The 15,120-nt window shown below is 39.8% G+C and overlaps 1 protein-coding gene across 2 annotated transcripts in view; it reads right to left on the bottom strand.

Moving 5' to 3' along the window:
* The window catches only part of LOC108713588 (copine-9), a 215,977-nt gene that overhangs the window by 98,702 nt on the left and 102,155 nt on the right, over positions 1 to 15,120 (bottom strand). For both annotated transcript variants that reach the window (XM_041590878.1, XM_018257141.2), the window contains exon 8: positions 14,674 to 14,750. In XM_041590878.1, the coding sequence (XP_041446812.1) occupies positions 14,674 to 14,750 (77 nt within the window). The remainder of the gene's footprint in view (positions 1 to 14,673; positions 14,751 to 15,120) is intronic.

The raw sequence follows: 15,120 nt of genomic DNA, 5'->3' as shown, positions 1-15,120 counted from the left end.
GAATCAAAGTCGTAGTCGAAGTAGCCAATTTGATGGTTGAAGTAGCCAAAAAAAACATTCGAAATTCAAAGTTTTTTTTGTTCCATTCCGTCGCTCGAACTAAGTAAATGGGCCCCATGGGGTAATAGTTACACAGAGCTTTACTCCATTTTTAAAATGTCGCTTAAAATGTCGTTTGAAAGACAAATTCCTAAAAGTGTCTGTAAACTGTCTTTCTTTCACTAAAAAATGATACGTGGCGGAATGATACGTGTCGGAATGTAGGCGGATTTATGTGAATATGGAGAAAGTATTTTACACCAGTTTACCACCACTTTTACTCCTTTTACTCACTTTTGTGAATTCCCCCCTATGTGTTATTTATGTATTTATTATTTATTCTGCGTGGAATGTTCTCTGTGCCCTCTGTCTGGACAAAGCTGCATCTGTGGTTATTTATTCTGTAAGTATCATTCATATTTCCCTCTATTTGGACAGGGTGCATCTGTTGATATTTATTCTGTCTGTATCACTCAGCTTTCCATATATCTGGGTAAGGTCATTCTTGGTTATTCATTCTGTATGTTCTATTCACCATGGGCCCGACCCTCGTGGGCCTGACGACCAAGTCAGCAGTCAGCATAATAGACAGTCTTATAAGCTCATTCACTAAAGAAAGCAGAACATGTAGAGCCTTTGCACGGGCCGGACCCCCTAACAGATCTGCAGGTAAGTTACTAAAAGCTGTATCCAGACAGGTGCAGATTATTCTGTAAATAGGGACTAGTTCAAGCACCCTGACACCACTTTAGTTCCCCTTTAAAAATAACTCTCCGTCAGTAGTAGTGGTGTTGAATTCAAATCGGTTTCTATGGAAACCAATCAGGTACCAAGGCTGACAATCTCCCAATCACTGTTGTGGACACACATTAAAAAAAAATGAATGTAAAAAAAAAAAAATGAGTGGAGGCAATTTCCTAGCCACTCTCCAGGACAAGAGGAGAGGGTGATCTTTGCTCAGGGTAATGCAATGGGGCGGACCAATTATGCCGCCGCAAGAGAGGCACTTCTGAAGGATTAGCTCTGGAGTCACCGAAAAGTCACTGTAATTTGGTTTCTAGTTTGTTACTGCCGGTAAGTGGCACACAATGGACTCTTAACATTCTGCAGGTTTAATTGGCAAACAGGGGAATGACGGGGTTACAGTTATAAGAGTGCCACGCTGCTTCGGAACATCAACGGGCCAGAGGATTTCGAGAAATTATGTGCAAGGATTATGGGACCTGTTATCCAAAATGCCTGGGACCTAGGGGTTTCCAGATAATGCATCTTTCTGTAATTTGGACCTTCATACCTTAAGTGCTCTTACAGACGAGCGTTTTTACCTGCGCTCCGTTTATCTGCGTTCAGCCGCAGGGAGCGCAGGGATAGACGCATTACATTTTTTCCAATGGGGCTGTACTCACACAGGCGCGTGTAGGCGCTGAACGCAGGAAAAATGCAGCATGTTGCGTCTCAACCTGCATTCGGCGCCAACACGCGCCTGTGTGAGTACAGCCCCATTGGAAAAAAGTAATGCGTCTATTCCTGCGCTCCCCTGCGGCTGAACGCAGAAAAATGGAGCACAGGTAAAAACGCTCGTCTGTAAGAGCCCTAAGTCTACTAGAAAATCATATAAACATTAAAAAAAACCAATAGTCTGGTTTTGCTTCCAATAAGGATTAATTAAAACTTAGTTGGGATCAAGTACAAGCTACTGTTTTATTATTACACAGGAAAGGGAAATCATTTTTAAAAATGTGGATTATTTGGATAAAATGGAGTCTAAGGGAGACTGCCTTTCCATAATTTGGAGCAACAGTTTTCCAGATAACGGCTCCTATACCTGTAATAGAGAAACGAGTCCTAATTGCTAATGAATAGTGTAAACTCTTAGGGCTCTTACACACGGCCGTTTTTTCCTGCGCTCCCCTGCGTTTCTCTGTCTTCCGTTCAGCTACAGGATAGCGCAGGAATAAATGCAATCAATTATTGTGAAGGGGGCTGTACTCACACAGACGCATGTATCTGCGTCAAACGCAGGTGGGACAAAGCATGTTGCATTTCACCTGCATTCAGCGCATACATGCGTCTGTATGAGTACAGCCCCCTTCACGATAATTGAGTGCGTCTACTCCTGAGCTCCTCTGCGGCTGAACCGAAGAAAGAGCAACGCAGGGGAGCGCAGAAAAAAACGTCCCTAAATCCGAATCTATTAGCCAATCAGCCATAGTTCCATAAAAAATCTAGGAGAACAACTATGTTTATATACTAAATCTCATCCTAACTGAGCTTCAGCTGGGCTTTCAGGTTGATCTAGGGGAGCAAAAAAGTATTCTCCCCAAATCTCTCCCTCACTGCCCTTCAAGCTGAGTCATCCTGCTATTGCATGAGCACCCTGGGGTGCAGCCCCACAGTTTGGTAACCAATGTTTTATGAAATACTTTTGTGTCTATTATAAATACCAGTCATTATATATGTTATTGTGAACAGAGTTTTCCTGTTATGGGAAGGCCATCTCCCATAGACTCCATTTTATCCAAATAATCAAAATTTTTAAAAATGATTTCCTTTTTCTCTGTAATAATAAAACAGTAGCTTGTACTTGATCCCAACTATGATATAATTAAAGGGGTGGTTCACCTTCAAGTTAACTTTTAGTATGTTATAGAATGGCCAATTCTCAGCAACTTTTCAATTGGCGTTTCTTTTTTATAGTTTTTTAATTATTTGCCTTTCTAGCTTTTAAATGGGGGGGGGGTCATTGACCCCATCTAAAAACAAATGCTCTGTAAGGCTACAAATGTATTGTCTTTGCTACTTTTGATAATTCATCTCTCTATTCAGGCCTCTGCTGTTCGAATCAATGCATCGTTGCTAGGGTAATTTGGCAACCCTAGCAACCAGATTGTGGAAACTGGAGAGCTGCTGAATATAAAGCTAAATCCCTCAAAAACCACAAATAATAAAAAATAAAAACAATTGCAAATTGTCTCAAAATATCACTCTTTACATAATAATAAAAGTAAATTTAAAGGTGAACATCCCTGTAAATTCTTATTGGAAGCAAAACCAGTCTACAGGGTCTATTTCATTTTTAAATGATTTTCTAGTAGACTTAAGGGACGAAGATCCAAATTACAGAAAGATCTGTTATCCAGACAACCCCAGGTTCTGAGCATTCTGGATAACAAGTCCCATAACTTTATATATATAGCGTTCAATGGACATTGATTACAGGTAATGCTAAAATGCACATAAAATGTAAAACAAGTTAGGGACCGCCATTCGGGGTTTACCTTGACGTGGTATGGTGGCTTATCAATTTTATGATCATAACTTTGTAACAAAATAACCCCTGTTTTGGGTACATATGCAATAGCATTTATTATACTTATATATATACTTTAAAGCCTTTAGAGTGCTCCCACAACCCCCCTGTTTTGATATTATATATATATATATATATATATATATATATATATATATATATATAGATACTCTATATATATTTACACACATATATAAATATATATATATATAAATATATATATATATATAATATATATATATATATCTATATATATATATTAAAATGTGTTAGATCATGTTAGAATTTGGGGAGATACGAAAATGCAATTAAATTAGCGTTAGTTCGCTAGCGTTTGGCATTTTCGCTACTGCGCAAATTCACTAACGAACGCTGGCGTAGTTTCGCTAGTGTTACTTCGCACCCTTACGCCAGGCGAATTTTCGCTAGCGACGAAACTACGCAAATTCACTAACTTGCGCAGTGTACTGAACGCTACCTTTTACGCTAGACTTCCTTCGCCACCTCAGACCTGGCGAAGCGCAATAGAGTAGATAGGGATTGTTTCCAAAAAAGTCAAAATTTTTTCTAAGTCCCAAAAAACGCTGGCGTGTTTTCTACATGATGGGTGATAGGCTAAAAAAGATCGAAAAAATTTTTGGGGCTCCCCTCCTTCCCCCCTACATTTCCTGACTCATGGCAACTTACCTAGACAGTGGGCACATGTGTAGGGCAAAATAAAATTTTTATTTGCAGATTTGAAGGTTTTCTTGGCATTTGTAGTGCAGATACGTGTTCCTCCATTGAAATTTGAATTTCGCGCCGTATGCAAATTAGCCTTCGCTAGCGTAACTTCGCTTTACATAGCGAACCAACTTCGCAACCTTACGCTACCCCTGAGCGCAACTTCGGATTTTAGTGAATTTGCGGAGCGCTGGCGAAACTACGCCTGGCGAAGTGCTGCGAAGTGCGGCGAAGCTCGGCGAAGTTGCGCCTGGCGCAACTTCGCATCTTAGTGAATTTGCCCCTATATATCTGCAAATATTCATATGCAAATATACAAGTAAATAACGCATTATAATCTATAGAGTAATAATTTATATGCAATGCATTTGCAACATTTTAATGTGGAATATATTTTTCAGAGGGGTTTATGCAAAATTATAAAAATGTAAGAAAATAACGTGTTTTTTTTTCCGCCCAATAAAATGCAGGAGTTGCTCTATCCAAGCGATTGGTAGAACGGGCACCCTCGTATAATGCAGCACAAAATGTTTTCGTTTGCATCTAATTGTGTAATCTTTTCCTCCCTGCAGATGGGACCAACGTGGCCATCGCACAATTAGATTCATTTTAATTTAAATAGTAAAACTTGAAGCAAGGCAGATTCACCTCCAGCTTGAGAGAATCTCTCGGCAGTTTAAATTAACACTGCCAGTGTTACAGGCGTGAAACACTTAAAAGTCTACCTTTTAATTATTCATTAATTGGAAACAGCAAGTCATCGAGTGGGAGAATTAAACTTATCATCAGCCTGCAGAGAGGCCAAGCACTCTGGATTTGCTGCTGGGAGGTTGTTAAAGAACCAGACTCCTTCCACAACAACTGAAGGGCCACAGGTTAGATAATAATAATAATGATGATGATACTGCCTGCTGCTACCATCTTGACAGTTTATACTTGCTATATTACATTAGGGGATACATTATCTCTTATACTCTGAGCTTCCCTGACTTGTATGACTCAGTCTGCAGCCTTGTGCCTTTAAAGTCACAGAATCCATCAGTGACTTCTAATATCTTTATTACTTATAGTAAGGGGTACATTTTTCCTTATAATAAATTAGTGTTACTCAGAGTTCCTTATATAACTCAGCCTGCAGCCTTGTGCCTTTATATGGTCATAGATCCCTCAGTGACTTCTAATATCCTTATCATTTACAGTAGGGGGTACATTATCCCTTATAATACATGAGTGATACTCAGAGTTCCCTGTATAACTCGGCCTGTAGCCTTGTGTCTTTATATGGTCACAGAACCCCTCTGTGACTTCTAATATCCTTATCATTTACAGTAGGGGGTACATTATCCCTTATAATACATGAGTGATACTCGGAGTTTCCTGTATAACTCAGCCTGCAGCCTTGTGTCTTTATATGGTCACAGAACCCCTCAGTGACTTCTCATATCCTTATCATTTACAGTAGGGGGTACATTATCCCTTATAATACATGAGTGATACTCAGAGTTCCCTGTATAACTCAGCCTGCAGCCTTGTGCCTTTATATGGTCATAGAACCCCTCAGTGACTTCTAATATCCTTATCATTTACAGTAGATTGTACATTATCCCTTATAATACATGAGTGATACTCAGAGTTCCCTGTATAACCCAGTCTGCAGCCTTGTCCCTTTATATGGTCACAGATCCCTCAGTAACTTCTAATATCCTTATCATTTACAGTAGGGGGTACATTATCCCTTATAATACATGAGTGATACTCCGAGTTCCCTGTATAACTCAGCCTGCAGCCTTGTGCCTTTATTTGGTCACAGAACCCCTCAGTGACTTCTAATATCCTTATCATTTACAGTAGGGGGTACATTATCCCTTATAATACATGAGTGATACTCAGAGTTTCCTGTATATCCCAGTCTGCAGCCTTGTGCCTTTATATGGTGACAGAACCCCTCAGTGACTTCTAATATCCTTATTATTTACAGTAGGGGGTACATTATACCTTATAATACATGAGTGATACTCAGAGTTTCCTGTATATCCCAGTCTGCAGCCTTGTGCCTTTAGAGGGTTGAAGATCCCCCCAGTGACTTCTAATATCCTTATCATTTACAGTAGGGGGCCCATTATCCCAAATAAAATACTCAAAATCCACTAATAATCTGTAAAATGTCCTTATAAATTGTGTTCAGAGAGGTGTTGATAATGTTGCTCTGCCACATGACTCACCAAAACTCGTGAACAATAAGAAATAATGTAACTGTACTATAAACACTACATACAATATAAAAGACGTTGCCTCTGTGTTCCATAATTCCTTGATAATTAATAGCTGTGTAGTTAATATTAAGTGTTACATTATTATTCCCAGTACTAGTTCCTTGTATACAGCTAAAATATCTAACGTTACACTATAAATACTGTGCCTTCTGTACATTTCCATGGTGTCCAAATACCCTATTTGCCCGACCCTACACTGTGCCGTATTTTCCAGTTAAATATGGAAAAAACCCTCCGCTGCTGCTGCTGAATACTTTGTGAGTTACAACTACCCTACTGTTTTGATCCTGTCTTCTCTTTATGGCTTTTGTCTGGGGATGATTATTATAGGAGCCATCCCGTTAGATAATTATGTTACAACCTTTTCAAGGCATTTAGATTTTAAGCTCCTTAAGCTTTGTCATTTCAGTTATGTGCCTGAATGATACTTATTATGATTGAAAGTGGGACATGCTCGCTTTGCAGAATAAAGAGCCAGCGAGTTACCTGCAGGAATGGCAAGCAGCTCGGCACGAACTGTATTTTGCTTTTAAATGTAATAAAGAGGTTAATATAAAATAAACTGCAGCATTAGAAAGGGCGAAGCTCGTTCTTCAAGGCTCGGGAATAATGGCCATTTATGAAAGTGTCAGTATTTACCCAGTTTGTAAGTAAGTAGGATGTATTCCCAAGTAGGGATGTCGCGGACTGTTCGCCCGCGAACATCGACCGTTCGCGTCCGCCGAATGTTCGCGAATGTTGCGCAACGTTCGCCAATTTGGGTTCGCCTTAGCTGGCGCTTTTTTTTGCCATTTCTCCCCCAGACCAGCAGATACATGGCAGCCAATCAGGAAGCTCTCCCTCCTGGACCACCCCCACACCCCCTGGACCACTCCCCTTCCATATATAAACTGAAGCCCTGCAGCGTTTTTTCATTCTGCCTGTGTGTGCTTGGAAGAGCTAGTGTAGGGAGAGAGCTGTTAGTGATTTGAGGGACAGTTGATAGTAACTTTGCTGGCTAGTAATCTACTTGATACTGCTCTGTATTGTAGGGACAGAAGTCTGCAGGGATTTGAGGGACATTTTAGGTTAGGTAGCTTTGCTGGCTAGTAATGCCACCTAGCTTTGTGAGCTTGTTCACATTCTGTCTAAATAATAACAATAATAATTCCGTGTCCGTAAACACCACCTGAGTGACGTTTTTCAAGCAGCAATAATATATTCCGTATCCACTACTGTATACGTACGTTGACCTTGCAGGCATTGTTTGCCCAGTCTTTAACCAAGTGCCACCTAGCTGTGTGAGCTTTTTCACATTCCGTGTCCAGAAACACCACCTGAGTGACGTAGTGTGATTTCTGCCCTTTACAGCACAAAACGCAGCGCTGTGTCAACAATGTATTTTTCAGAAACATTTTTGCCCTTGATCCCCCTCTGGCATGCCACTGTCCAGGTCGTTGCACCCTTTAAACAACTTTAAAATCATTTTTCTGGCCAGAAATGTCTTTTCTAGATGTTAAAGTTCGCCTTCCCATTGAAGTCTATGGGGTTCGCGACGTTCGCGAACCGTTCGCATTTTTGTCCGGACGTTCGCGAACATGTTCGCGAACATTTTTTCCGACTTTCGCTACATCCCTATTCCCAAGACAATAAATGGCAGCTCCCACTCATATATGAGGCCATACCTTTCTTTTTGCCTGATGCAAGTTCTTATTGCTACCTCCAGTGGTCTCCCATTCACTGTGGGCTACCAATAAGATTGCTTTGGAGGCAGAAGGAGACCACAGAGAATGATTGGAGGACCCAAGATACACTGGAAAGTGAGTCTAACCAGTGAGGATTCTACACTTAGTGCATAGTAGGCGTGACGGAGAGGGGAGTGGGTTACAGGGAGGAGGAGGAAGGGCAGTGATGGGGAGGAAGTGATGGGGCGGAGGAGGGAGGGGAGCGCTACAGAGGTGTAGCAAACACAGAATAGGGGTAGGCAGAGTATGTTAATAGCTTAATAGGCACCTGCCAAGCGCCCCCTTATGATTTCGCCCTAGGCAGGTGCCTCTTCTGTCTACCCCTAGTTTTGGCCCTGATAGTAAGGTACATAAGGTGAGGTTTTTTTTATACCTTAAATTAGAGTCCTGCGCGGGTCCATTTTTTGGGACCCGTACTCGCAATCCGCATTCTTACCCGCTTGGACCCGCTACCCAACCCGCAAGTACCTAATTCGCAACCCGGAGCCACGACCCGATGACAATCAGGAAGTGCTGTCATTGTAAACCGGAAGTGACATCATCGGAAGTCGACGTGGTCAGAAAGTAGACACATCTATACCCGCACCCGGAACTTCTACCTGCAGGGTACCGCAGGTTTTTGCAGGTAACCCATGGGTAAACGCAGGTATCAGACCCGCTGTAGGACTTGAATTAACTCACATTTATTATTTATTGCATTTATTGCAACATTGTTTATTTATGAAAAAATGCAAATGTAAAAAACTCGAATCATTGCAAACGGGGTGAAAAACCCATGTTTATTGAGTTTTCAGGGAAAAAAAACTTTTTTAAGGTGCAAACCACCGGAAAAAAGCGGAACATCGTGAAGGCTACAAACATTTTCAAGTGGTTGAAGGGACCTGTGCTATTCTTCATGCCTTGAAAGATTTTAGCTGGAGTATTTTTGGGTTTGAGCTATTTCCAGCTTTGGGGCATAATACATCTCGAAAAATACGAGTTTTTTTTTTTTGAACCCGAAAAATTAGGGTTTTTTTTTAATATATCTTTTTATTAGAGTTTTCACTTTTTACAGCATAATGTCATACAATTGTACTGTACTTTTATCCATCTTACACAGTTTCATTGTCATTTGTATATGTTTTCTAAAATAAACGTATAATTGAAAACTAAACTTGTTGCCTAATCCTCTTTGCCTGCTCTTAATTCTTTCAATTTGTTTATGTAGTTTTGACCTACTGAGAGACCAAATCAAGATAATAGTATACATTTAGGATCCTGATATATTAAACTGTCATATTATTAGGACATCAATACTTTTGATGCCATGCTTACCAAGTAGTGATGGCGAATTTATTCGCCAGGCGCAAATTCACCGTGAATTTCTGCGTTTCGCCACAGGCGAAATTGCCGCAAAAATTCACCAACGAAAATTTGCCAGCATCCAAATATTTTACGCCGGTGACCATTCTGACTCCGGGGACAATTCTAGGCACCCATTCACTTTAATGGGCGTCAGAATTGTCTCCAGCATTGGAATTGTCGCTGGTGTTTCGCGAGTTTCGCTGGAAATTCGAGAAGAAATTCGCCCATCACTATTACCAAGTTATTTCCTTTCATTTATTATCAGATGGTTTTATACTGAAAGGGATGATAGGCTTAATCCTAAACTGGTAGCCCAAGGTGCCCATGGTTGATATATTTGTAATAATTTTTTATGAGTCCCTGATAAAAAGGAAGTACATTTTTAATTTATCATTATTGCCGTTATCCAAGCCTTTAGCTTTGGAATTAAAAGATATGGTGTCCACCACATTTTGGCTATGAATTGTTTTACTGCTATGAATATAAAAATAATAAATTTTCTGGAATTTCCCCTAATAATAGGCAACCATTGGTTGAATAAGGCTACTAGGCATGGGCGAATTTGACAAAGGGCATATTTATACCGGTACCTAGAATCCGTTCTCCTGAAACCTCTTATCCAGAGAGCTCTGCATTACAGGAAGGCCGTCTCCCATAGACTCTATTTTAATGAAATAATTTTAGTTTTTAAAAAGGATTTCCCTTTTTTCTGTAATAATGAAGCTTTTATTTTATCCCAGCTAAGCTATAATCAATCCTTATTAGTGGCAAACCATTCAATTGGGCTCATTTAGGGTGTTATTTACTAAAATACGATTTTAATCTCATTATTTTCCCTGAATTGTACGATTTTTTAAAGTTTTTGCCCGAAAAGCCCAAAATGATCAGATTTTCCGGCTAAACCAAGCGCAGACCGTGATAACTTCCAATTAGGATAGGCTCCTCTGTCATTGACTTTGCCATTGACAAAACCTCAGCAGGTCTGAGATGGAGGATTTTTTTGGCTTTAATAAATCTCAAAACATTTTTTAGTTTTTAAAAAAAAAAACGAAAAATTTTGTGTCTTGCCACAAAAAGCCCGACCAAATAAATTTAATGTTTAGTAAATAACCCCCATAATGTTTAAATAATTTCTGTTTTGACCCGTTTCGTTTTCCGGTGAAACAAGGTGAAAAAATTCGCCCATCCCTAAAGGCTACCCAAGGGTCTTTTCAAATATGGATTTGGGTGATAGAATTGACCAAGCCAAACACGCTTGACCAATATCTTTGCACTAAAGGACAGTGCCACCGAATATAAGCCATCGTTCCCTCTCTCCACAACTCCTAAAACAGTCAAAGGTTGGGATGTAAACTTTTTATGTAGTCATGAGGAGTCAAGTACCACCGTGTAAGTATTTTATATGAGGTTTCTACTTGACCTACATTGACCCAAGGTTTGTCATACCTCCTCCTCCCAAGTTTTTATATAAGATGGAGGGAATGAATTCGTTTTATACATTTGAGATTTATAAAGCATTGAGATTAAACCTTTCGAATGGGAATATTTACCATGTCTCAAGTACAGAATTGGCAGGTACTGTAGATCTGAGTTTTTACTTAATCTACCCTTGAAAACTCACATTTTTTGGGGAAAAACCCAACTCAACTTTTTGATAAATAAACCTCTACATTTATGCTGTGCTCTATATTGATGTATAGTATGTGTGTAGAACTATATTTTTATAGCGCTACAAGGATATGCAGCACTACCTAATGGGGTAAAACTATATTATATACAATTCTGTTTATTTTCCCATTGTTTCCTTGGTGCACAGACTATACCCAGTATAATCCTGTTTCAATGGACTTTGCAAGGGCTGCACCCCTCCTCTGGAACGCTCTCCCACGGTCTGTCCGACTTTCTCCCAACCTTTCTGCTTTCAAGAAATTCCTTAAAACGCACTTCTTTCGAGAAGCTTCCCCTCACTCTGCTTAACTACCAAACGCAACACCACATACAATACCACATTTCTCACCCACTTAATTCGATCTTGCCCACTCCCACACCTTGTGTATTACTCCCTTCCCTTTAGAGTGTAAGCTCTTCTGCATAGGGCCTTCTTCACCTTTTGTACCGGTATCGATTGTGATGTATGTAACTCCATGTGTTCTATGTATATAATTCATGTGATGTAGTTGTATAATCACATTTACTTTACAGTGCTACGCAATATGTTGGCGCTATATAAATACATGTTAATAATAATAAATAATAATAATGTAGAGATAAGGAGTGAGAGCTGCCATACAGTTTGCATCTGCAGCATCAGTCTCTATCCAAAACCATATAGACCATCACTTGTCTTGTGGTGTAACTTACCTAATCAAGCAAGAAGGCAGTGTCTATAGCTGTGGGTGATAATATACAGAGAAGGGCTTTCCTGTACAACATAAGCTTTATAAATACTATGAACAATTCCGTGTCACATGCATGACTTGAGCTTGTGTTATTGCATAATCCATTAAATGCAGCCATTTGTACCGGCAGTGAGGCCCGTAGCTCTCATCTGACTGGAAGCCTAGACTTCAAACACCTCCAGATCTTTGCACAGTATCATTAAATTATTAATTAATAACAGTGACAGCAACATAAACTGGGGCAGAGATGGACACATGGAGTTGATAGCCTCGTTGCTTAAAGGCAAACTATAGCTTAAAAAAAACACTAGCACGTCCAATGATGTGACTGTTCAGAATCCAATGTGTTATAGGAAGTTCATTTAGAGAGAACGAAATATCCCATGCTGTATGAACAGGTGATAGTCACCATATTAAATGGTGTCATAAAAGGGCATATTTATACCGGTACCTGGAATCCATTCTCCTGAAACCTCTTATCCTGAGAGCTCTGCATTACAGGAAGGCCGTCTCCCATAGACTCTATTTTAATGAAATAATTTTAATTTTTAAAAATTATTTCCCTTTTTTCTGTAATAATGAAACTTTTATTTTATCCCAGCTAAGATATAATCAATCCTTATTGGTGGCAAACCATTCTATTGGGCTTATTTAGGGTGTTATTTACTAAAATACGATTTTAATCTCATTATTTTAATAAAAAAACCATGACCAAACTCCCATACTCGATTTGACCTTATTTATTATTCTTGAATCAACCAGTTCGGGGAAAAACCCGAAAAATAGTATGAAAAATCTAATTTTTCAGGCTTTTTTCCCTGAATCATACGATTTTTTTTTAAGTTTTTGCCCGAAAAGCCCGAAATGATCAGATTTTCCGGCTAAACCAAGCGCAGACCGTGATAACTTCCAATTAGAATAGGCACCTCTGTCATTGACTTTGCCATTGACAAAACCTCGTCAGGTCTGAGATGGAGGATTTTCGGAATTTTTTTGGCTTCAATAAATCTCAAAAAAATTTAGTTTTTTTAAAAAAAAAAAATAAAACGAAAAATTTGTGTCTTGCCACAAAAAGCCGACCAAATAAATTTAAGGTTTAGTAAATAACCCCCATAATGTTTAAATAATTTCTTAGTAAACTGAAGATATGGAGATCCAAATTACCAAAATATCCCTTATTCAGAAAACAACAGGTCCTGAGTATTCTGGATAACAGGTCCCATACCTGTACATAACCTACTGAACTGACACATTTCACTAGCAATTTTAGTTGCCATTGTGTATGTGTGTCGGGGGGTATTATATGAAGTGTATATTATGCAGTATGAGCATTATATTTGTAGTATTACAACTAGTTGGTGAGAGTCCCATGGTGGATCTGACTCTACTACATAAAGAAACTTAAAATGTTTTCATCCATAAAAAATAACATGCCAATTTCTTGCCCAGTAAGGCTCATGTCTCCATTGTGCGTTTTCAGGCCACAATCTGCCTGGACCATTGGTGTCCCAAATTTCCTTTATAATCAGTAAAATGCAGCATGGAGGGGCCTAAAACCGCTACATGTGCCACAAGCCTAAAACTAAACATAATAGCCGGTGTGCATCAAATGGACAAATGGCCGTTTCAACTGTCACTCTCTTTATAACATCAGTTTCTGGATACTAACAGCTTTGACCTGTGTTTCATGCAGACAGATCAATGGAGCGTGAGAAGGAACTACATTCAGTGTGATACACCCTGTCTGGGGCATCTGTACCAACTCTCCTCCAAGCAATGAATCTGTACTTGGCAAATAATCAAATATGCACACGTGGCCATACACGGTCCAATAAAAGATCGAGATCTGGCCGACAAAAAATCCTGTCGGATCACGGCCGCATCTATTCGTTGATGCGGTCCCGCAATCCGACCACCCATTGCTATTCGTTAGGATCCGATCGTTGAGCCCTAGGGCCCACGATCGGATCAGCCCGATATTGCCCACCTCAAGGTGGGCATATCGGGGAGAGATCCGCTCGTTTGACCGAAATTTTGGCCGAAAGTCAGGCAGATGTTGATCGTATGGAAAAAAAAATCCTGTCGGATCGTGGACCGCATCTGTTCGTTGATGCGGTCAACGATCCGACCTTCCATTTACCCTTCATTATGATCCAATCGTTTGGATATGGGGGAGAGATCCTCTCGTTTGGCGATATCATTTGGCGAAATCGCCAAAGGAGCAAATTTCTACGTGTATGGCCACCTTTACTCACAATATACAGTATATACAAATACAAATACTTAACTCAGATTCACATTTCATGGCAACATAGAACCCATTGCACCATGTAATGTTGATTACTTTCTGCTATTGGTTTGATGATTTTTCACCCTCCCCCCAAGCTTAGTGCTTAGTGGGCAAATTTGAAACCTGGGCAGTTACCTATGGCAACCAATCAGTGATTTGATTTTTTTCATTCAGCTGCAGGTTGGACATTGAAAACAATCATCTAATTGGTTATTACCATAGATTAGTGCCCAGATGCACATTTCCGCAGTGTTTTTAAAATACCCGAGCATCTTTGTAGCAGCCCAGAACACACTGAGCATGTGCAGAGCCACTGACACTCGAACTATGGCTTAACAAGCTGCTGTGAACTAATTTGACGGTTTGGATAATCACTGTTAGAGCTGTTGAATGCCAGGGAATGTGCATTGCGTTTAGTATGTGATTTACAGTATTTCTAGCCATATGCATTTGTAGGCTTAAGTTTTCCATAAAATGCTGTTAAAGCTCTTACGTATTTACTGTCTACTAATGTTCCAAATGAGTGAGGAATAAATCAGACCTGAGTTATACATTTCCTTACAGTACTCACGTTAACGGCTTCTCCAGTCGACTCCTTGGGGATCCAATAACCTCTCCAAGTGTGCAAAATGCCTGTCCCAGGAAATCCTAAAGAACAGAAGACACGTATGTCGTTAATCCTTATCAAGTCTTTGGCTTCCTGTCTTGGAAAGTGAGGTTTGCTCTAAGAGGCTTATTTATCAATATTCAATTTCCCTCATCCCCTTCCCCCGTTAACTTGATTTCTCTGTTTCCTTTGGCCCAAAATAAAGTTAAAAAAAGAAGAAAACATAATAAGTATAATATATACTAATTCACCCAGCAGAAAAAAACAGCAAATCAGTTTTTAGTTTCAACCTTAAGAGTCAGGACATTCGGGAAAATTAGTTGCCCGGCGACGAATCTCCTCTTACTCTGGGCGAGTAATCTCCCCGAATTTGAGCGTGTGCCCTGACCCTTAATAATATTCCATTGTGTA

This window comes from Xenopus laevis, chromosome 4L, assembly GCF_017654675.1.
Source record: "Xenopus laevis strain J_2021 chromosome 4L, Xenopus_laevis_v10.1, whole genome shotgun sequence".
Lineage (NCBI taxonomy): Eukaryota > Metazoa > Chordata > Amphibia > Anura > Pipidae > Xenopus > Xenopus laevis.
This window is presented reverse-complemented; position numbering and strand designations above follow the sequence as displayed.